The sequence below is a fragment of the Poeciliopsis prolifica genome, unplaced genomic scaffold (assembly GCF_027474105.1).
Source record: "Poeciliopsis prolifica strain line A6 unplaced genomic scaffold, Auburn_PproV2 SCAFFOLD033, whole genome shotgun sequence".
Classification (NCBI taxonomy): Eukaryota; Metazoa; Chordata; class Actinopteri; order Cyprinodontiformes; family Poeciliidae; genus Poeciliopsis; species Poeciliopsis prolifica.
In genome coordinates this window covers 2,892,131-2,916,675 of record NW_026562408.1, presented here as the reverse complement: position 1 = coordinate 2,916,675, position 24,545 = coordinate 2,892,131, and the positions used below count along the sequence as shown (strand labels likewise).

At 37.2% G+C, this 24,545-nt stretch overlaps 1 protein-coding gene across 2 annotated transcripts in view; it reads right to left on the bottom strand.

Moving 5' to 3' along the window:
* LOC129373594 (rho GTPase-activating protein 26-like) overlaps positions 1-24,545 on the bottom strand; it is a 76,893-nt gene that overhangs the window by 17,609 nt on the left and 34,739 nt on the right. For both annotated transcript variants that reach the window (XM_055051606.1, XM_055051605.1), the window contains exons 3-17: positions 15,830-15,925; positions 14,454-14,515; positions 13,964-14,035; positions 10,112-10,213; positions 9,912-10,022; positions 9,551-9,655; positions 8,698-8,827; positions 8,392-8,492; positions 7,978-8,072; positions 6,217-6,295; positions 4,747-4,783; positions 2,986-3,051; positions 2,100-2,174; positions 1,939-2,023; positions 1,734-1,792 (exon numbers count right to left, since the gene is read on the bottom strand). In XM_055051606.1, coding sequence (XP_054907581.1) covers positions 1,734-1,792; positions 1,939-2,023; positions 2,100-2,174; positions 2,986-3,051; positions 4,747-4,783; positions 6,217-6,295; positions 7,978-8,072; positions 8,392-8,492; positions 8,698-8,827; positions 9,551-9,655; positions 9,912-10,022; positions 10,112-10,213; positions 13,964-14,035; positions 14,454-14,515; positions 15,830-15,925 — 1,275 coding nt within the window. The remainder of the gene's footprint in view (positions 1-1,733; positions 1,793-1,938; positions 2,024-2,099; positions 2,175-2,985; positions 3,052-4,746; positions 4,784-6,216; positions 6,296-7,977; positions 8,073-8,391; positions 8,493-8,697; positions 8,828-9,550; positions 9,656-9,911; positions 10,023-10,111; positions 10,214-13,963; positions 14,036-14,453; positions 14,516-15,829; positions 15,926-24,545) is intronic.

Genomic DNA, 24,545 nt, shown 5'->3' with positions numbered 1-24,545 from the left:
AAAATAGTGCAAAAATTCAGTATAGGGAAATTAAACAACAATGATTCCAAGCGTTACATGGAGGAAAGTTCCACATTTAAATATCGCTGAAACACCACAAGCCTAACAGGCAAATATATAAAAACAGGCCTTTTACTCTCTCTCTGCTCGGCTTGGCTATGTATGGAGCTGCTTCCTGGCAGTGTTGCCAGGGACACACAGTTATTTCCTGGAGTTCATTCCCATTGCAACTGAGCTTTTCAAAGGATTAACAGTCAAACATAGAAGACCTGTCTGCCCATCCTTTTAGGTCAAACTCAATTAAAATGAAATAAACTTGAATTTTTTAGTAAAAAAAGAAGAAAAAATTAGAAGGAAGAGTGTATATATATATATATATATATATATATATATATATCTATCTATCTATCTATCTATATATATATATATATATATATATATATATATATATATATATATATATATATATATATATATATATATATATATATATATATATATATATATATATATATATATATATATATATTTGAAAAATATTTATGCCCACTGTAAAATTTTCACATATTGTCGACTTCCAACCTCAGACCTTAGTCTGAATAAATGAGTTTCATTTTTATTTTTTTTCAGAAATTAAGATCTGAAAAGTGTGGCATGCATTTGTAGTCAAACACCCCACACAGTCACTATTCTGCAGAAAAGCCTTTCACATTCATAACAGCAATAAGTCTTTTAGGGAATATCTCTGCAACCTAAATACAAATCTAGAGATGCTTGTACTAAAACTCAGTCATATTGGATGGGCTGCATCAGTAAAAAGCATTTTCTAACATTTGACATACAATGCGAGGTAGTCCTTTATCCTGCTTCACTGATTGGCACTCTTCTTTCTTCATCAATCACGGCAGGTGGATGACCATACTGTTTTTTTATAACAAATTAAACTTATACATTTTGACTGAATACTTCTAATTTTTTATAGAAATACTTAAAAAATCCAAGTGGATCTGATGGTTCTGATGACTTGCTGAAAAAAATGTGGACCAGCCTCTGCTTGTAAGAGTTTATTTTGTATCCCAGCAGCAGCAGGCAAGGAATGCACTGGACTGAAACGATTGCTTTAGCTGTTGGACACTTGAGATAATCAATTATTTAAAAAGCAGAATAAGCCAAGTTTTTTTTTTCCTTCAATAGGCGCTTTACATATAAAACACAGATATTTTTTCAGTTGGGTTTTTACAATAAATAACCCCAAAAAATAGACTTCAGCTACTTTGTACCATTAACTTCAGCAACCCGTAGCTTTCGTCCTTCATGTCAAATTTGAATCTGTATAATTTTCATCCGCACAAGCACACACACGCAGGCTGGAGGCAATCTGCGTCACAGACATCACAAAAAAAGAACCAGAAGGCTAAAATAATCCCCATTTATCTCATTCATATGCTGGTTCAGATGCTGTTGTGTTTTAAACTCTTCTAAGCATCTCCTAACACATAATAAGGGAAAAAAACTCACATATTACAATGAAAACATCAAAATCCATGCTTAATCCGAACAAAACTGTCTGGGACGATTCAAGAGGATTTCATCTGAAATCAGCAACAAACTAAAAAGTCAGCCACTGTATTGCTCTTTGTAGGACTTTGTGTATCCTTTTTTTGAATAGCTGTCTGTCCTGTTTTCATGACCATTTGGGAGGCAAATGAGGTGCACAATAAGAAGAGACTTACTGGCGGCTTTGATGAAACTCCTCTGGTACTGGTATGTCATGAGAGGTGCAGGCAGCATCCTGGAAAACAGATGTCACGTAAACCAATATCTACTCAGGTAATAAAGCAATTAAAATAGCCTGTCTAATTCAGAGATTAATCAAGCAAAGAGTATCCAGTTATTAAAGAAATAGAAATGAAATGAGGCTATTTTTGCCACACACACCTCAGATAATGCTTGATGGCACTCGTCATTGTTTTAATCTCCCACTCTGGGTTGTCCAGCTCCACGTCAGCACAAGTCTTAGGATCTGAAAAACAAAGACACGATTCAGTTTCCCCAAAATGGATTTGTACATGCTTTAATGTGTGTGTTTCAGTGTTTACCCATAGTCAGGCTCAGTAGTTTTTGTACTTTGGAGCTTACGCCAACGATTCTGTACAGACCCTGCTCATCAATACCTGAAGATGCAGAGATGAAATAAGGAAGTTATACTGCAGACATTTTAGGTAATTATTGAATAAGGTACATAGAAGGTTGACCTCCAAACTCAATTTACTTAAATAATTAAAAACAAGTGACATATTCATGCACAGTGTGACTGTATCTGAAGAAGCATAAAGAAGGCAGCAACAGATGCTCTAAGGGCATTGGATAAAATAAGGTGGTCTTTTTTTTGAAACATGCAGACCTTTACTGTGACATTTTAGGGGAACATTTGAAGGCCAGGAGTGTCCAGAAACATCAAAGAGACGCATACTCATAAGGTGGCAGCTTCAATTTGATTTGTGCAAGACTGAAACTTTTTCAATACGGCTTTCAATGTCAAGGATGCCACGTTAAGTACATAAACGTGTTATTCCAACAACAGAAACACCAACATTTACATATTTAGTGTCATTCTGTTAATATTCCTGGATCAAATCCAGGGCAATAATTCCCTCAGTGTTTACCGGTTCATGGACACTGTTTAGTTTTGTTTGACAGTTACGTTTGTTTTGGTACAGCTTGATGAAAGGCTCAGTAAATAAACAAATATAGTGGAGTAATGATTCACAAAGTTATATCCCTTTTCTCAGACTTCTCAGAGCTACCTTAGGAGCTCAACAAAATTTCATATACAGATTTTTACATAAAGCACTTTGCTTAAATAAAAATAAAATAAAGGAATTCCATGCCAACTGGGGAAAGCAGATGTCAGCTAAATGTATGCAAAAGTAAAATAAACCACACGAATGAAGCAGGAGATCAACCAAACTGTTAACATTATACCTCGAGTTTCCACAGCGTAGATGAATTTTTTCATGACATTGAACCCAGTAACATCCAGCTGTGCCACTGTTGATGAGAGACAAACGATTAATAGATTAGTAGCTTATAAAAAATACATGATGACACAAGAAGCAACTCACTGCATCATAGTTAAAAATGTGTTTCCAGTTCAAATACACTCCTGATCAAAATCTTAAGACCAGTCAAAAAATTGCAAGAATTTGCATTTAGAACTATTGAATCTTAAGAAGGTTCTAAGTAGCTTCACAATGTTAAAAGAAGAAATCAGCGTAAAGACAAAAACTTTGAGCGGGGAATTAATTGAAAACTGCATTTATTCTCAAACATGATTTTTTCCACCTGATCAAAAGTTTAAGACCATATCTCAAAAAACCCAAAACCCCCAAAAGAGAAATCAAAGTATCAAAAAAAAGGACTCAGTAATGAGTAGCTCCACCATTCTTGTTGACTTCAAACAATCGTTTAGGCATGCTTGATGCCAGTGTTTCCAGGAGGCTAGTGGGAACATTGCTCCAAGTGTTGAAGATGGCTTCACGAAGGGCATCCACTGTCTGGAACTGATGTCCATTTTTGTAAACTTCCCTTGCCATCCATCCCCAATGTTCAATTGGGTTTAGATCCGGGGAACATGCAGGATGGTCCAAAAGAGTGATGCTATTCTCTTGGAAGAACTCCTTTGTCAGGCGGGCGTTGTGAACTGCAGCATTGTCCTGTTGAAAAACCCAATAATTACCACAGACGAGGGCCCTCAGTCATGAGGGATGCCTGCTGCAACATCTCCACATAGCCAGCTGCTGTTTGACGCCCCTGCACCTGAAGCTCCATTGTTCCATTGAAGGAAAACGCACCCCAAATCATGATGGCGCCCCCACCACTGTGCCGTGTAGAAAACATCTCAGGTGGGATCTCCCTGTCATGCCAGTAACGTTGGAAGCCATCAGGACCATCAAGGTTAAATTTTTTCTCATCAGAGAAGACAACTTTCTTCCACCTTTCAATGTCCCATGTTTGGTGCACCCTTGCAAAGTCCAAACGGGCAATTCTGTGGCGTTGAACAAGACGTGGCCTTTGAAGACGTTTTTTGTTTCTGAAGCCCTTCTCTCGCAGATGCCGTCTGAGGTTATTGGGCTGCAGTCAGAACCAGTAATGGCTTTAATTTGGGTAGAGGATCGTCCCGTGTCTTGACGGACAGCCAATCGGATCCTGCGGCTCAGAGCTGGTGGTCTACCACTTGACTTTTTTGTTCCATAACCCTCAGGATCATTTAAGAAATGCAAAATGACTGTTTTACTGCGTCCAACCTCAGCAGCGATGGCACGTTGTGAGAGGCCTTGCTTATGCAGCTCAACAATCCTGCCACGTTCAAAGTCAGTGAGCTTTTTTGCTTTTGCCATCTGGAGGTCTTGACAGTGTAAAGACTTCACAGAACATGACATGGAATCCAGATTTTTGCACAGCTTTTGGCTTTTAAGACTATGGTCTTAAACTTTTGATCAGCTGAAAAAATCATGTTTGAGTGTAAATGCAGTTTTCAGAAAATTCCCCGCTCAAATGTTTTTTGTCTCTTGCACTGATTGTTTTCTTTTAACATTGTGAAGCTCTACTTAGAACCTTCTTAAGATTCATTAGTGCAAAATGCTAATTCTTGCAATTTTTTGACTGGTCTTAAGATTTTGATCAGGAGTGTATATTAATCTCTAAACCCTTTGTATAAGTAAATGTTTAAACTGATCTACTTACTGCCTTCAGTTTGGTTGTCTTTGTTGAGATTGTACACCTGAAAACATAGGACAACAATAGAGAAAAAGTTATTCTTTCTCATGAATGAAAGTTTCTCTAGCAAACCTTCCCTCTTGGCACAAATGAAAAATCTTTAACAGGTTATTAATATGTATATGCTACTGGGAAAATGCATCCAGACATCACATTTCATTTTGTTTTTAGAACACCCTGTAAATCCAATTAGCCATATCTGCACAGAATCAAAGAAAATTATTGCTTTTCTGTGTTATCTATAGCAAAATTAAAGGACTTTTATTCATAAAACATTTTTTTTTTTTGATTTGTACTCAATTTTGGGTATTTATGCGCTTAAAGGGTTTTGGTTTTTACTAAGGCAAAGGAAAAGTTTGACAGTTTCTGGTTTTGTCTCAAAAAAGAGGTTGAGGTAATAACATGAAAACAACTATGTCAATAATCAGTGTTTTATATGCAGTAATGAGGTAAAGTCACGTCCGGCAAATATGTGTTGAATAAATGTTCTGAAAAGTACTCCAAGGATATTATTGTGTACACAGCCCACAGTACGGAGGAAGGTCAGTCCAAAAAGGGGCTAAGTCAGTGATTTCAAACTTTCAAGTTTCAAACATTTTCACACCCTTTGAACATTTTCCGCAAACATCCGTGTACTTAAGAGGCATTTACTATCACAAACTAACTCAAAGCAGTGGATAATTGCAAGGTGAGGCATAAATGATGCATAGTTTTTAACACTTCTATAAATAAACATAAAAAAATTGTGACAAGCATTTATATTTAGGTTTGCCTTGAGTCAATACATAGCATAATCCACTGCAAGTACAGCTGCACATCCTTAGGGGTATGTCTACAAGTTTTGCCCATCTACAGACTGAAACTTTTGACTGTAACACACAAAGCTGAATAGACACAAATAAGACCAGCTGAACTAAATTATCACAGCCTTTTTGAAATAAAGTGAACATTCCTAAGTTTTTCACATGAAAAAACCCCAAAATGGGGTCCTGCTGTAATGCTCAAGTAGATTGAACTGATTAAACTATAACAGTTACAAAACAAACATGTCTGAACATCAAAGGTGGTTTTACAGATGAGATAGAAAATACAAGCACATTTTATTTCACGACGGGTTGCCCGAGTTCTGCAGCTGCACGTTCCAGCTTGCGTGGTGTCAATTACCTTTGCCCGTTTGCATGCGGACATGAGGGAGGTGTCGAGACACGCACACACACCCATGAATGAACGGTTCTGAATGTGGGCGCAGAGAGCGGCACTAAAACAGTTAAACGTAGCAAAACGTAAAGTTTATAAACCCAAACTAAACCATTTGTTGGACATGTGAGAAAGTTGCACAAAAGCTAAGAGGACATGATGTCCCCTTCTCTCCTCCTTTGTCTCCATCACTGTTTGTCTTCGTCATATAAGCACAAACTAGTAACCATGGCAACCTACCGGTTCTCTCCCATCCATAGCCTCCATCCACAACCTGCGATCCTCCTCTGACAGAGCCTGCATGGTGATTATACCTTGTCTGCACACACACACACACACACACACACACACACACACACACACACACACACACAGACAAGGGGGACAAAAAGGGACATTAGCGTTTTAAATTTTATGGTAAGTGGCAAACATTTTCAGTTAGAGGCTGTTAGATCAACAAATTTCCCAGTACTGGCCAAATGCACATGAAGAACCACATCCAAATACTACATTTTGCACAGGAACAAATGCCTTATAAGTAAAGTATACCTGTAATCTTGACATTTTATTTGCAAAATACTGTGGAAGTTTAAAAAAAAAACTTTTAGACTGATTTGAATATGGAAATGAGATATTTCCCCTCCCCTGACCCCAAATGTGAAACGTGTTCTGTTGCACGTGCCAGAGCTCTAATTCTAATCTGCTGAAATCTGATGATCAGCTGCTCAGATCAGATTTTTCACCATAAAAGGATCGTAGGCAGATGATGTACGTTCCTTGAAAAATTCATCAGCCAGCAAGAATTCATTAATCCACAAAGAGAAGACGAATCATTCTGAGAGGAGCGGTGTTCATTGTGTGTTCTCACATCTTTGTCACTAAAGCAGTCTCATTAGCTAAATCTGTCTCTGCCTTCTAACAAGTTCACAATCGATTCTAGTCACTCTGTCAGGACGAGAACATTCATCTTCTTCTTGCTCCCACGCTCTGCGTGATACAGTGATGTCCTGTATCCGCTGCCCCGATACAGGACATCACTCACCCAGACGCACTCCGACCAGACAGCACAGACACATCCTGCAGCCTCTGCTGCTAAGTAAAACTTATCAGCCTGTTTTAATAGAGGTGGAGATTTAAGATGAAAAACTTGGGAACTATATTATCAGTTTGCACAGTCCAAAGTTTTTTTTTAAAAGTTGTTAAGTCACAAGAGACAGAATACGCTTCTTTGAGAAGCATTTACACTTTGCAAAATGTAAAAACAGTATAAAAACACCAATCAAGAAGACTTAAAAGGAAAGAAATGCAAAAAGAGGAAAAGGAGGAAGAGGTAGAGGAAGGACAACGCAGACAGAGAGCCAACAGGTTTCTTCTTGATTAAGCCAACGGCACCCTCATGTGTCCAGGGTGGCAAATTACAACACTGCAAAATCTAACATGTTGGGAATCGGCTTTGTTAAATTGTGTTATATATAGGTTCAGCACGTAATAAGAACATCAATATGTTAATTATTCAAATCAATTAAAAATGTAAAACCCTTTTACAAAGATTCAACAAAACAATATATATTTTTAAGGGTTTATCTTAGTTAGATTACATTACCCTATTTCATAATGCATCCCAATATTCTGTTTCTTGGAAAATGTGAATGATTTTTAGTGCAAGTTCAACACAATTATGGAGCTAATGTCATTCAAGAATTTGGGAAAAATGATTAAATATTCATTTTTTTATTTGTTTAATTATGAGTTTTTGCAGATATGAGTAAAAACCAAGCAGAAATAAAACCTACTTATTTCAGTTTGTTTATGTAATAATTCTACCTTTAGAACTAAATTGTTCAAATAAATAAATGTTACAATGATATTTCAAGTTGTTTTAGATCCACTTGTCAGTTTAAATAATGCCCAATGACAATAGATGAGTAGGTGAAAGGAAAACGGTTTCAGTATCTTGTCATTTAAAAAGATGAAGCAGGTAATCGAACAACAAACTCGAACCTGTCCATGGCCTCGACATCAAAACAGAACCTCTTTTCTATGGACTCCGTCTTCCTCCTGGTGCACGACTTCAGGATGAAACTCTCCTCCTCACCCTGATCAATAAAAAAAGAGAGGAAAAGCACAGCACTGTAGCACAATAATAACATTGACACAAACAGGTACTTCAACTAAACAAGCATATGACATGGTGTTGGAGGTTAGCTTAATGAAGTAAAGCGAAGCAAAGATGAATCACTTTCCTCTTTCTGAAGCTGCAGATTAATTGACGCTCTATATTTCTGACTGAAAAATTCTTGCTAAAGTTTTTATGCTTCAAAGTGAAGTGCTACTTTGTGCTGCTCTATCACATAACAAATTACAGACTGTGGTTTAAAATGAGGACAAGAACCCTGATTGGTGAGTGACACGCACCATTTTACCCCCTGATTTGGGGTCAAACACAACCATGGCAAACTTCTTGGGCTCACGGTGGTAAGTGCAGTAATACTTCACCCACGTAGAAACAAAGGGACCTGAGAAATAAAGAACAAGAGCTGAGGTGATGAATAATTGCACCAGACAGGACAAGAAGATGGAGGAATAAAGAGAAAAGGTCAAAGAAATAGAGATGGACAGAAGCAAAACAATAGCAGCAAAAAAAAAAAAAAAAAAAAAAAAAAAAACACATGAACCTTTCACTGCTGTGAGATCACAGATATAAGGCGGGGTTTTACTCACGCTTCTCCAGCACGAACAGGTAGCCCTCCATGGTGTGCTGGCTGACACTCTTGTGCTCATGAGGATTCTCCTTCATCTTCCTCATCAGACTCTCAACCTCAGACCTTGTGCTCTCAAAACGGTTCCTTGTCTGTACGCACAAGTACAAGAAGCAAAATTCATACTGATGACAGGTTACCTGATTTGGTTTTTATCAACAGGAACCTTCACACAGGCAGAATCACATTCAAAAGCAATTACTGACAGAAAATGTGCTCCTGCAAGAGTCTAATATTTGCTAAATTAAAATCTTTATAGAATTGTCAAGTCTTGAATTTGCAGAACATCTTTAGAAATAGAAACAACCTCTATGGGAATAAGGTTTATTTAACTTGGAATAGTTACATTTATGACATTTATTAAATTTGACACTTGTCAAGGTTTAAACTCCTTTTTAGATAATGTAAACTTTTGGATCAGACTGTCTTTGTAGGAGAGTTACATTTTACTCAACCCTAGTTTTCTCCTGTTAATGTTAGGTAAGGCAGGTTTGTATCTATTTGATCTTGAAAGTGGAGTGTTTATTACTCAAAAGTATAATCTTAGTATCATTTAGTATATTACCAGCATTTACTTCCTGGTAATATCATGTAGGAAAATTCTACACATTAACAGTCATGACTCCAGAACAAATATAACTTTATTATGCTATAACTTTCCAAGTTATGGCACAACAATTAATAACAGCTTACAGGATACCAAATACCTGGAAACACTGACATTAATCAATACAAAAAGGATTTCAATTGATCTCTAGTCCCAACTAAATCTAAACAGAAGTCTAATACATGTTTGTTTGTTTTGGGGTTCTTACATTCTGTATGCTGATGGTGAGATCAGTTTTGAAGTGGTTGAAGTCCTTTGCCAACTCATAGCCATGATGATAGTAGGTGAACAGGCCTTGAAGAAATGCCAACAGCTGAAACAAAGCCCAACAAAAAAGAGGGAATAATATGACCAGGCAAATAAAAAAATAGTTTTTCTGTGCAACGTGGTCAACAACTTTCCTTTATATCATCAAAAAACCTCAGTTGAGAGGCCCTCAACTAAAACTCAATCATTGTTCGATACCAAAAGATGACACATCCAGGTGTAATGCAAACCATTCAGCAGATGAGTTAAGAGAACACGTAAATTGCACTGAAGGTAAATGACAAAATGCGGTGTTGTCTTACAGGTTCCACAAAGTCAAACATCTTCCTCTCTTGGACCTCTTGCACCTTAAAGACGTACTCCAGAGAAACTTCATAGAAATGCTGCCTCACGTGATCCACTTGGTTGTCCGCCTGAAACAGAAAATGAAATGCATACAAGTGGTAAATCACAGGGACAGAAGTAAAACTCAAGAGATGTAGATGCAGACAAATGTCCTTACTTCATGAAGATGGGACTCTTTTTTCTTTGCTGAAAGGCTCAAATGCTTCTCTAGCACTGCACAGTATTTCTCTGTCTCTTTGTCATATTTCTTCTTGGCTTCCTGCCACACAGAATACAACACAATACAGTTTTTCAATCAATACATTTTTATTAATGTTGCCCTTTTCCAACAGAGAAAAAGTGTCACACAAGCAAAGTGTAATAACAACAGAAGAAGTTCTGTGCACTATTTTGGAAATCTTGTATATTTCCTCTTAAATGGTACCATGTTTGGAAGAAAAATGCATTTGTGGATTGAGCCACCCATTAAAAGCCATCTGAGTCCTCTCTCAAGATATGATTCTGCAACCAGTGAAACTTTAATAATCTCAAATCAGATGCAACTTGCTCCTCCAATATGTCAATTTTCTACTCAAAAGAAGGAGATCAGCTAGAGTTTGGTCAGTTGTGTGGTCAGAGTGTTGTGTTTCCTCAAACTTTAATCATCCAACTGAATAAACACCAGCAATCAAGAGTCAATAACAAAATAAGCTTTCTGCCATTTGAAAGACGATTTGACTAATTTCTAAGTCGACATATATATAACCATCAATAATATTGATAATAAAAATAGGAAGAACAAGACGAAAAAGCAGCAGTTGTTCAGCTGTTTTATGACCAAAGAGCCTAAACATTTCTGAAGGTTTTTTCATCAACATAGAATCTTTTTTTTTTTTCTTTACAGGACTCAGACTCAGACTGTCCTCTGTGGGAGCCCAGCTGTTTATCAAACAATAGAGTATTTCAGCAGAAGAACAAAGGAACATGGTCAGATGATTAGCTGGGTGTAGACACAGAGTTTAAATATACTGGGGAAAAGTGTTCAAACTAAGCAACAAACATCTGGGTTTTTCCTCTGGTCCAAATGGGAATTAGAAAACAGCTGCAGAGCACATCAGGAAGGATGAGCCCAACTCTAAATATCCAGGCCTCTGTTCAAAGTCTGCCTCCTTGATTCTCTGTAGAGACTCAGTCTGAAATTACTATCTCTGCAACCAACTTCTGTAAAGGCTTTATTGTAGATTTAACATGCTTTATTTAAAAGATAAAGAAGCATTTGCAATTCAATAAAACCAGCAAAAGGCCAGATTGTTGTTCTTTTTCAATACTTGTATTTAAAAAATAATTTTGATGAAGAAAAAAAAGTATCTATTTTTCCCCACCAGCAGGTGGCAGTAGAGGAGGATGTTGTGACCTTTCCAAAGAGGGCCCAAGAAATATTTCTTTACAGAATCCAACATCAGCACCAAGTTGACTTATCACATTTACAATGACGGCATAAACCGCTGATTCAATATGCCAAGTGAATAATCACCAAAATCCCACAAGGCTTAACAATACATCATCACACTTAGCATGTTCAGGCAAGCATTCACCTCATTTGGTTATTTATCTAATCTTACTGAGCAGGTATTTCTTTAGGAAGGTTCTAAAGACGGTTTATTGGATATCTGGGTTGCTAATTTTCAAATCCAAACAAACTGTTGCAATAATTCCACTATAAATATGTTTATGTAAACATGCAGTTGAAATTTCAAAACAATTGAGGGCAATTGGGACAAAGAGGCTGCCAAGAAGCCAACAGCAACACTGCAGGAGCTGCAGCCATTTCCCACTAGGTTGTGGTATTTATGTGACAACAATCTGATGTATTTCCCATGTGTCCTGACAAAGAAGCAGGACAGAACCTTTCTTTTTCCAGAAAAAATACTCAAGCTTGGTTGAAATCTCCAAAAATGTGTTATGGTTTGATGAAAACCAACAAGAACTTTTGTGCTACAGTGACAAACGCTGTGTTTGCCACAAAAGCAACATTGTGCTTTACAATTAAACACCAAAGCCACTATGAAGCACAGTGGAGAAAGCATCATGCTCTGGGATTCTCCGTCTGCCGTTATAATCTCAGAAATTAGTTGAGATGGATAAACTGAAACATTCTGGGGAAACTCCTACACAAACAGACAGAAAGCTAACAATAGAAAAATAATTGAAAGGCATAAAATTGTAACACTTTGAAATAATCACGGTTGAAACAAAAAGCCACACATAGGTACAAGCTATTTATAAACATATTAAAAGCAGAAAATGAAGAAGATTGTCTAATGTGCAGGGATAGGTTATCCTCAGTTGTCAGTAATTTATACCAACATATTTGTTTGTGCTCATTGTTGATTCTCAATCTATTTGCTTAAATAATTCAAGCATTGTTAAAAGAGAACAGAGAGTGGCATCATATTACCAGCAGCACATCCAAATGTACAGAGCAGTTTTCAGTAATATTTTCATGACCCTCAAATTCATCTCAGAATAATGTTAGGATGTCTTGGGATGTCTTCACCTTATATTTGTTTCTTCAGAGCACGGTGAAACTGTGTCAAACAAAGACTTTACCAATTCACTTAGTGCTTAACTGGGATTATCATTGTGACCTAGAGACTGTACATCCGATCGCTGTGTCACGATCAGACAATGACTAAAAACAAAGGGAATGGTCAACTGTGGACTACAAACAATGTCCATTTAGGTCCTTCAGCTGCTAACTGCATGGATTAAGCATACCATGACCTAAATAAAGGAAGATTATAAGATGTCACATTTACGACACAGGGAAGGGATAAAACTAAACGTGTTGAACCTGAGAAAAGCTCTTGTTTTGGGGATTGTTAGGATTGTTTTTTCAAACCTGATCTATTTTGGAGTCTGGAGCTGCTAGCACTGTATTTTGGTTCATACTCATCATATTGTAAATCAAATTTGAGATGCCTGCTTGCAATATCAGATTTTTTCCCCTTTAAAATGGGACTAATGGTGAGGCAGAGGCAGCAGTGGATCCATGTCTGTCTGAACTGTCTGGATATTGTTCTACCAAAAGTAGTATACATCTGAGGAGTGCAGCTTTAATATTTGTAATACAATTTTCCAACATTCAAAATAAAGTGCTAAGTTTATGAAGCCGTTTTATTTCTGTGAGTTCAGTTTGCATACAGCTAACCAGAGCTGCAGTGAACCATGTTTCAATTAAATTATGCATGTTGTACTTGACATGCTGAGTAAAACAGTAAAGTAACTTCTGTAACTAGGAAACCTTGTGTGGAGACAAATAGGTTGCACTGCAAAAACTACAGTACTGACACAATTTCTATCTTCCAATTCAAAGAAACGATGACAAAAAGAAATTTCAGCATTCATAATAATGCTAGTGAATAAATTAAGTTTAACTGTGATAAAATGTAGTATGTTGAAAAGTGTGAAACGTGTTTAGGTGCAACACAAAAGTGTAATGTTTGTATTAGTAGAAAACTTGCTAAATCAAATTAATTTATATAGTTTACATATTTTGAAAAGTGTTTTTTTCCCTTCTTTATTTACTATGTAGAATCCATGCATGCATGCTCCTTAATAGTGTCGCAAAATCAGTGAAAAAAAACTTTTCATTTTTTACCGTTTTTTAACTCGTAATAATCTGATTGTCCCCTGCAGTCTGAGAACTATTTAAGACCTATGTCAATTCTTATTGTAGGTTTTTTTTAATATGAGCAAGTTTTATTCCCATCTTCCTTTACCTTTTCAAGCACAAACATGAAACATTTAAATATTTTTTTGTAAATATGAGAGCTATGTGAGATTTATTTTAAAAAGCGTACAACCTCTATGAAGGTTTTGTGTGTTGTCCAACCGCTACAAGAGCAACAACAAAAGGTTTATTGACCAATGTTTCACTGGCAGTGTGAACACATCAATACTCATTCACAGCTCATGTATGTCCGTTTCTGGGACTGGTCCTGTGATAGTACAGAGTTGCTCCTCTTACCTTGGCTGCACTGATCTGCTCTTTCCTAAACCTCTCCAGTGGAATAATCAACACATCGTTGGCGTTTTCGATCTACAGAAGAGTGTAGACACACAGACATGTTTTCTCATTCAGCAGCACTATATCTTATGGCATGTGTGATATGAATTATCACACTAGAGCTGTTCAAGTTCAGAGAACATTAAAAAATCTATCAGACAAATTACTTAATGCAAAATATCACAAGATAATATCGATAGGTTTCTTAAAGATTTTATATACCGATAATCAATTCCTTATTTAAACTTGACAATAAATTCCAGAATTGTTCTTACTTTTTCAGATTATGCAGAAATTTTGTGTAGTACACAAAGATCACAGAGGCCAAAGTTTACTTGTAAATTTGAATATGGTATAATTTTATATTTTGACCAAAGGTTTTCTTATGTCAAATAAAGGGAAAAAAATATTCTAATAGGTCTTAAAAGTAATCAATACTTTAGACTCTCACCATCCTTGTCCTTTCATCCTCCAGGTTTTGTAGGACAGCTGCAAACTCCTGAAGTGACTTGGCTGAGGAACATCAAGTTGGTAAAAGCAATAAATTAGACAGATGAAAACAATAAACAAACCAAGTAGAGGTCTTACTTTGAAACAAAACTTTAATTCAGTCCAGTTGAGATTACTTTTTAGTATAAGTACAGGCAAAAGCGAAAAGGTGGATTTGAATGAAATTTGTTCTTGTTCGTGGATACTTCACTAAACTCTGTAAACTCATTTTGACACAGCTGAGAAATTAACTGGGAATGAAATCCCTCTTCAGAGAGTTTGCGTCTGATGTTTTCACAGTGAACACAGTTTCCCGGATCATTGGCAAGCGAGACACTCCTACATTGTTTGGGTCAGAGTTTCCACTTGAGTTGCCTCTGCCTGTGTGATGCTTCAGGCGCATATACAAACACAGACACACTTCATCTCACACTGAGCACGTGCAGAAAGGGGGAGCACTTGTGAAAATGACAGCTTCCACAGGAACCACAATCACTACTGCTTTACTGTCAGATTTTACAAATATTTTATGCAGTCATGTAGAATTATATTTTAATTTCACCTGTTTCATAACATGCTTTGCCTTGCAGCAGCAACCTCTGTAGCAGGGAGAATATCAGTTCTGACACATCTATGAATACTCCTCACAAACAACAGTTCAGCCCAGTTGAGCGTCAAGCTGTTCAGGAAAGATAGCTGGGGATAGTTAAACAAAAGTAATGGGTGGGTCAGAGCGAAGCTCGGAGCCGCAGCCTGCACAGACAGAGCTGGGCAGTCATGACAGGGGCATGGCGCCGGCACTCCTACTGACACAGCAGGATGTTTGAACAGAAACTGTCCAGATGAGAACTGGGAATTAATAGTTTTATTCTACAGCACAACGAGATTGATATTAAGCTAACTTGACTTGAGATAGACAGTACATAATAAATCCCACCACTAGTTTGTTTTGTGAGTCATACCCTTTTAGGTTCTTGGTAATCCCTTTGTCAGTAAATGTAGCTTTGAAATAACTTATTATGACACAATAAAAACAAACTGCTATCAGATAACTGTCACATAGCATAACTAAAAACTCAAAACTGAAATACAACTCAGGAATGGAGTAAAACTCTCACATCCTGAAAACTTTTGTGTTGTTTAAATGTTTACTAAAGACAAAGTTTAATTCCAAAATGGATCAGGAATTCTGAAAACATATTTGCAGATAAAAAAGAAAAGAATAGATGAGGAGGCTTTTGAAATTCCTGTTCTCTTCTACACAGCATTGTCATGAGTCCATTCATAGGCTTTCTTTTTCTGATATACCGGCGTCAAGGGTAACATTTCAACACTCACCAATACATATCTCGTCATCTGTTTCAGCATCACCAATACACTGGAATTTGAAGTCATTGAGAGAGTCTGCAAACTTCCTCTTTGCTGTTGACAAACCTGACAGAACAGAAAAATAAGAAAAGAGTTAACTGAGGCACATTATAAATAATATGCATTTCTAAATGAAATTCTTGACTGTGGATGCAATCGGTTGCACAGACTCATAAAAGGCATTGCATGTTGGTGTAAACTTGCCTTAAAATATGCTAGATATCTGCCTTGTATTGCAGTTCCTTAAAATACGTAACCTGTCTTCTGTAATTACATCTCTTGTTTATCTGCACATATGTTCGTGCTTCAAAAGTTCAAAAAGTTCTATTAACCTTAAGTCACATTCGCCACATGAGGCAGTAAAAGTCCTTCAACAGTTGCATGTGAATCCAAATCAAACATAAGGCACTAAAAGCGCCAAGGAGATAGACACTCGCAGCAAGTTTGGCTTTTCTTGCATTATAACTCACGGGCAGATTTGGCTTTACTACAGCATCTCCTGTTGCTGGGCTGGCTGAGGTCAGCCGCACACACAGGCTCAGAGTGAAATAGGGGCAGGATAACGAGGAAGGCACAAACGGAGACACATTATTCATACGTTTCTTAGAAACCACACGTTGTGGGGGAGACTCACTGAAACCATGGTCTCGCATGCAATCCTGACTAAAGGAATCAAGGCACTCAAGTAGACTTAAAATAATGATCGTTTTATATGGTTGGTTTGGGGATAATATCTGGTCTTGTGTTCTGGTGGTCAAAGAAGAAAGAGAAAGACTTAAAGGGGTAACATTATGATGTGGTAAAACTCAGCAGGGAAGTCCTACTTTTTAAGAAGGATCAGGACATATTCAGAACAAAATTACCGTTTGAAATCCAATGATAGTCCAGAAAACAAAGATAGGATTTGACAAAAATGACAGAAATGGACAAGTCATGTCTCTTACAGAAACATGTGGGAGTCATGGGAAGGACAGTGAGTGTAAAGAAAACAGACAGTAGTTGGCTTTGCTCGTGTACATGCTGCAGGATCGGTGCAGTTTGCCAGTCAGAAATGAATCCTAGGCCTCTCAAGTCCTGACAGAACTGCCAGAGAATTGGACATGCTGCTGGCACACACAGACATACATCATTTTCTCTCTTAAGACTGACACAATGAATCACTGTAGGATGTCACCAAGCAATGAGTCAGAGTGGCTTTACCTCATTAAAATTATTCAAAAAATAATGACAAAGTCTGAATTTGAAAGATAAGAACTTTAAATACCAAAAATCTATTAATACTAAGAGAATACTAGTCTCAGGTTAGAACCACACACTGTAAACAGTAGCAGTCTACAGCATCTATTACATGTTTAATTAACTGAATTACTGTAACATGTTTAGTCAATTATTGTTTCTGATGGCCACCAGAGGGCAATTCTTGTATTCAAATAAAAAAGGCTGTGTTCCCCCATAACTTGTTACCTCTGTGAATAGTTTTCTAAAAATGTGCATTGCAAATGGATCACTTTAGTGCAGCATCATGTTCAGTTAAATCTCAGGATTTAACTGAGTTTATTCTTAAGACTAGGGTTATTGAGATCTCTTAACTTGTATATTAAATTTTTTTAAAACTTGAATCTTTCTGGCCAACAGGGTAGTTGCCTGTGACCATTATTTACCATCCTTTATGCTCACTCCATCTATCAGGAAAAAAAATATTTACTCAGACAGAAGATGACCTAATGAATGACCCTGGTAGGGCAAAGGTACTTTCATATCAACCTCCACCTTGATGGGTGGAGCTTATTATCTAAATTAGCTCTTAGTGTCAGTATTTTATTTCACTGTCTTACTTTAATCCTATTGTAAGGACCTTTTTAATATATGTTTCCATTTCTTCACTCATCCGTGTCAAGTTTTTCAGAACCATTAAACATTAGAGAGCATGGCTGCAATGTGAACTCCCGTTATATAACAGTATATGATGCAAACAAAGCTTTCTATCACACATTTTTCACTAACCTTTTATTTGCTCTGTTTAAACAATGCATGAGGGCAATGTTTGCAGCATGGGTAGCCTCTGAGAGAATGAGAGTCGGCTCTGCCAGCAATGACGTCTTGTATTTGTGTACACTACAAGAACGCCATCACTCATTTAACACATATCCTTACTTCATTCTGTTCTTTCTGGTTTCTTCCTCTTACCACTGACAGTTCCCCTCTGCACCTTGCAAGAACAGCGAATCTCATTACTTTTTCTTCTGTGACTCTAGCCTTTGCTTCTGTAAGTGGTCTCTCTCATAAACTAACCACAAACCAATGCAGAAGCTTTCAGAAGAGTAAACGCTCATCCCAGAATTCACTTTGCGGTAAGGGCCAGCACATTCTTTGCTCAAAACAAAGTCAAATATAATTTCTTAACTTTGAGGTGATTCTCCAACATGCATGAAGTACAGAAGACTAATAAGTACAGAAGACTAATGTGCAAGTATACAAATACTAAATACTTTCATGTTATCGAGCCAGTAAATGTTCACACTTCAGCAAATGCTGAAGGTGCTTCAGTATTTATATAACTACTGTTTACACAAAACAATTGACTATTGAGTAAAAGACAGATACTTACAGGAACCCTGATTGAGAAGTAAAATAAATCACCCAACCACTGGAGAGCTGTACCAAAGAGAGTTGATTTAGGGTCTGTACGTCTCCAAAACAACCATTAGACACATTCTATGCACCAACTGGTTGTTTGACTAGCATCACAAACATAAACATAAGAGTTTGCTAAACATGGCAAGAACTGTTTTTAGTCAAATACGACTAAGACTGAGGTTTCCTACTACAAACATTCTGGGTGGGTTTGGCATGAAACAAAGGATAATTACTTTGAAATGCACCTCAGTGCTGAACCGTAAATAGGCGGAGGTTCACTGTACAGACAGTGCTAACAAATTTGAACCCGCATGTCCATGAGAGTTCTATCAGTATTGACATACACACACACAGAATCCAAATCATAGCTCTGAGGTCATTCAAACTAAACTTGCAAATCAAAACCATATTGTTGGCCAACACATTTCTCTAAAAAATTTCCATAATAAGTGGATTCCAATAAAATAAGGCAATGTAGCAACAAGTACATTGTCCAGAGAGGCTGTTGTGTGGAAGGCCAATAACAAATCAGTAATGCCTTCACATTTATGAAATCTGTTCTAAAGTGTATGGAAATACATGTTCATGTTTAGCAGATAGTTAAACAATGGCAACAATAAGCAGATAGAACACCAAACTTTCCGAGACGTACAGTATAAATGACTCACAGGTTTGTCAGTGTTTAATGAGAAATCGACTTTTTTCTGTGACTCCAAGTAAAAAAATCTTAGTTTCCATTTAGTCATGATTATACAAAACCATTTTCACATATTTGTTCTTTAATGTATAAAATCCGCATTTGGTAGTTACCTTTTTGGATTTATTTATTTGGTCAATATTAAATGATGATCCATTTCTGAGTAATGATTAAGGCAAAGTTTAAACGAGACTGCTGCGTATAAACTGCCAGTATTTCCAGGCGTTGATTGGGAAAAGCTTCACATTTAGACGCCGTCATCAAGATGCCTTGAGTCAGCTGTAGTTGTCATGCCAAGCCACTAGCTGGCACTGTCATTTTAGCATGTCATCAAATAGACATGTGTTTTTGACCCTTAGCTTCCACGTCAATACCTTCCACCTCATTGTAAAAGGTATCCTGTCTCCTTCTCCCATGAACACGGTTTTCGTGTAACACATACATATTCCTTATCGATAATACAACACAATTCCTTTTGTTGTCATCTGCTTGTGCAAGAGTAGACTAAAACCTGCAGGTGTGAAAGTGCACAAGCTTTCACACCTTGTGCACTTTCACACTGCAGAGTATTTTCAAACCTCTGAGCAGGGTGTGACAGGGTAGTTTCACTCAGACCTGGTTTCAAAAGGTACCAGTGGGAGAGACTAAGGTCATTGGTGTCATGAAGACGAGCGGCTGGATTGAAACAAAAATCTTAGTTTAGCTGAAGAGTGGCTCTGTGCAAATGGGGCTAAATAATGACTTTTTCACACTACTTTATCTCATGTAAGAAAGAACGTCAAACAGAGTTAAATTATTTTTATTTATTTAGTTTTTTTTGCTTCAGCAGCATTCCATCATTGGTGCAGCTGATTTATTACTAGACCTACTGTTAATGTGACAAAAAGTAACCAGGGTAGGGAAATATGTGAAATATTTGGAACCTACAATAGCATATTACAATTAAAAGAAAACACATTGTTGATTGCAGATTATGCATAAACAATGTTCTCTTTTTCCGGTTTAGTTTGTGTGTGTGCACGTGTGTGTGCAAGTCTATTAGCCAGTCCAGCCTAGAAGGACAGCAGAGGATGGTGAAATCTAAAAATAGGTGACCCTGTTGACACAGGCCTTGTCCTTTTCCTCTCTTCTATCACACTTATAAGAAAGGATTCCTGCCATGCCTCTGTCCTTCATCCCCTAATAAACACACAATGCTGGGAAATGAAGGCAAATTAATTTTTTTTTTAAAGCGCCTTTTAGCATTATAAATAAAATTGCTTATTGCTTGTGCTTAAATTTCAAAATAGATCTCCAAACCTTTTTCGCCTCTCTGCTTAATTTTTTAAATAATTAATCTTATATTGTAGTCCTAAGATTCTTTATTTAAATTCAAGGTTTTATTATAGCTGTAATTTTTAGAGTCTATCAATTTTATGAAATCAATCACAACTTGCCAATTTCAAAGACAGAACAGACTGAATATTAGATAACACAACCAGCAAATGCCCAGCCAGTTGCCATTCTACACAATTCCACTCGATGCTAATCTTGCTTCAGTGATCCGTCTTGGATTCTTTCCATTAAAGTGGATTTCTACCAGGCCAATCAGCAAACAGTAGGAGAAGTTGAGAACAATGATGTTAATTTTCTAAGCTGCTTTGAATAGTCATCTACCTGTAGCTTTAGCAATGGCAGCAGAGGAAGCGAACGAAGTCATTCAGTCCTGTGTTGGACACTTTGACTCTGCACTTCTTTCTTCACAGTGAAGACTGATTGTTTACAGCACAGGTAATTTCCAGTAAGCTTTATAGCATTGAACTGGCGCATTATATACATTGTGGGCAAACATTAGCGATTGTGTAAAATGTAAAACTTCAACATAGTCCACCCCTTCAGCAATTATTTCTCAACAGCTGTGAGTCCAAACCCTCTGTATGAAGCTAAGGTAAGAACAGGAGACTGGTTTTCACCAGGCTAGTGGGAGGCAGCTAGTGAACCCAGAGAAGAACATGAAAACGGGGAGAAAGAGCCCCACAATTATTCCAATCCTGGACTTGACGCAAAGCAAAACAGCTACTGTTCATACTAATATGTTTGTCGCAAATCTGTTGTCATCACCACATCACTGTTTGTTGGACTTAATTTTCCAAAAGTCATGAATTCATCTTTAGTGTGCCAATTCTATAAACCACCTGTTGGATTTTCACCGTAAATACTCGCACCTGATGTGTAATGATCCCAAAATTACTGAAGGTCACAGAGTTTGCAGAAAGATTTACATTGACAGGTGTGAAAGAGGGAAGTGATCTCAACAGATAAGACATTTCAGACATTTTAATCAATATCAGTACTGTAATCACTTTGTCTTCATTTAAATGAAACGCTATGCACCATAAATCCTCAATCCTTTCTTTTCTTCCACTGAATCTGCTATCAATATGAACAATAAATGAGGATCTGTTCAGTAATAATTCAAGGGCCAGTTATTTCAGAATATAAAAATGAGAGCTGGAATTGGCAGAGAATTTGGGCTTTGACAAATTAACTTTTTACAGAGATTTGTCACTTTCAAACCAAAAGTGTTTTTGTCAAGCAAGAAATTGAGTGGGAATAATTCTTTGAACTGTAACATTTGACTCATGCTCAGTTCTTAGTTTAACAATGACATCTGCATACCAGGGACCACTGCTGGAATGTGACATCTTGCACAGCAAAACACACACATAACACTGTCAGCTACACAAAAGGCATGTGCAATAAACCACAACCATGCAGCGGCACAACGGGCCGTTGTGTGTGTGTGTGTTGTCCGCTCAAACCCACAAATACACAATCAAAAGAATGGGCTAGTGTGATATCAACAGGATATCCAGTGGTAGCCTGAACTCTGCTGTAGCTTTGTTCCACACACATGCGAATAAAAACCTCATTCATCCACTGGTACAAATTCACACAATATCCATCAGCAGGGACAAAAGAAAGATTTTAGTTCCCTCATTTTATTCTTTGCATAACCTAGCAACCAAGCAAAGACTAGAATCTACTGACTTAATTAAAGGGCGAAACATTGCAAGTCACACTGCAGCCTACAACAAGTAGCATTTGTTTTGATAAACACTGAAACGTAGGAGAGATTATATAAAGAAGTGTAAATATTACTTAGTGGCTGTTATTGTTTCTAAAAGCGTAACAACATTATTTTAATAGTGTTTACCCCATGTGGCCTCAAAGCAAAGTGCAGCTCCACTATCTGTGACTCTTGCTGCAGCATGTTTCAGTTAGACTTGGGAGCATTATCATTTAGAAAACAATATTTCATGCTGAAGATTCGGCAGAATTCTAGCAGATTAAACCAATTTTCTAAGATGTTCTAAAAAAACGCAAATCATCTCAAATCATTCAAAGATTTAAGAAAAAAAGATAATTTATGACAGCAACTTTTGCATAAAGACAAAAATAGACAAGTGTCACTTGGCATGGAATTTGCATCCCCTCCAGATTGAGGTCATGCAAATTTGAGAGTTTTGAGACTCTCATGTCTCAAAAACATGAGATTTGGGTTAACATGACCCAGCTCTCTTGGGTTGGGTCATGATCTAAGGGCAACTTAGATCAAATTGCCCTTTGATCTAAGTGTGTGTGTGTGTGTGTGTGTGTGGGGGGTGTGTGTGTGTGTGTGTGTGTGTGTGTGTGTGTGTGTGTGTGTGTGTGTGTGTGTGTGTGTGTGTGTGTGTGCACGCATGTGTGTGTGTGTAGCCTATATGTGTCCATGGTCATGTATCTTGCATGTCTCTGTATTTCCCTGTGATGGACTGACAGAGTGTACCCTGCCTTTTGCCCCGGATGAATTAATTACTGGCATTCATGCAGTTAATAAATGTTTTCTAAATGGACAGTCCTTTGTCTTTTCATTCACAAGGTGAAAGAAAAGATACATTTTGGGGGGCAGTTGACCTTTTCCAGTCAGTTTTACAGCAAGTAATAAATGAAACATTTCCACTTTACCTGAATGGCATGCTGTATTATCTTTCCCATCTTAAGGACTGATAAAAGGAAGAGGTTATGTCACGTCATATTTATCCCCCAGGGACATGGAAATTCTTACACTAGTCATTAAATCAATGTTATAGATAAGTAACTGTGAAAATGCTTATATTGTCTAGGAATGCAATAAGAGATTAATTCGTTTTAAAGCTTTTTCTACATCTTCACCGTATGTGGCATTGCTTGTAGACTGCGATGTATTTGAGGGAACAGAAGAGCTTTTGCTAGTATTAGGAAAATGTTAAAAAACTGAACAAGTGTTTGAAAATGTTGTTTCAAATCCCTGCCCAGGTAATATTAAAAGTCAAAAGGAAAAAAGAATACTCAATGTTCAATGAGAAAATCTTAACCTGATCTGATGAACACTAACAATCTCATTTTGTAACTTGCTTAGTTTTACATTGATCCAATCAAAGAAGCATCATTTTTACCACTAATTCTAGGACAAAAACTAAGCAGTGTTGAAATGTTAATTTGTTTAAACTCCTGCCAAATCCCAGTTCATCTGACAACAACTAAATCTTTCTGGGCCCGCTTTCTTGCTTCACTGTAATACAAGCGTTAATGGTTTGGATTACTTGCATTACTCATGTTGTGGGGACATAAATCTGTTAACACTGTAACATTACAGGGCTCTGTGGCCTTGTCCCTTCTTGGGACCAAATCACGGCTTGAACAAACATAAATGATTAAGTTTTGTTATGAAAGCTTGAGAAAAGGTTAACATGAGGATAAACGTACAGTTAGTAATTATTGTTGGGGTTAAATCCAAAAAATAAAATATCCATAATACGTGTGAAAACAGAATGTCACTCATACCACAATGGTTGATATTTGTTGTGGCAACACATCTGATCGGTGTTGTTCCCATTTCCTTTGAAAAAAAATGTCCTATGTATATGCAGGTCACTGCATGTTTAATATAAATCTTGGTGCATGAGCAGTCTGTCCTGTAACACAGCTTACAAGGTCAGTTTGAAACTTAGAAAAAATGTAACATTTCCATCTTGGCAGCTATTCGTCATAATGGAAGGGAACATGTATAAAAAACCTAGGAAGTGGACTTAGCTGCTTTTCAATATTACCAAGGCGACTGAAGGGTTAAGGGAAGGTAGAGGCCAAAGGGTGCCTTTCGTCTGTCTGTTCTGCTGTGTCAGCTTTAAGGAAACCTAGCTGCATGGGTGAACACTGATGAGCAACATATTGTTCCTGATCTCCCACATTAATGATTTATGTAGCCATGAAAGAAGAGCCTTGTGTTCAGCAAAGTCTCAGATTTGTCATTTTTTCCTGTAACACCATCTGAAAATACAGCTTATACATGTA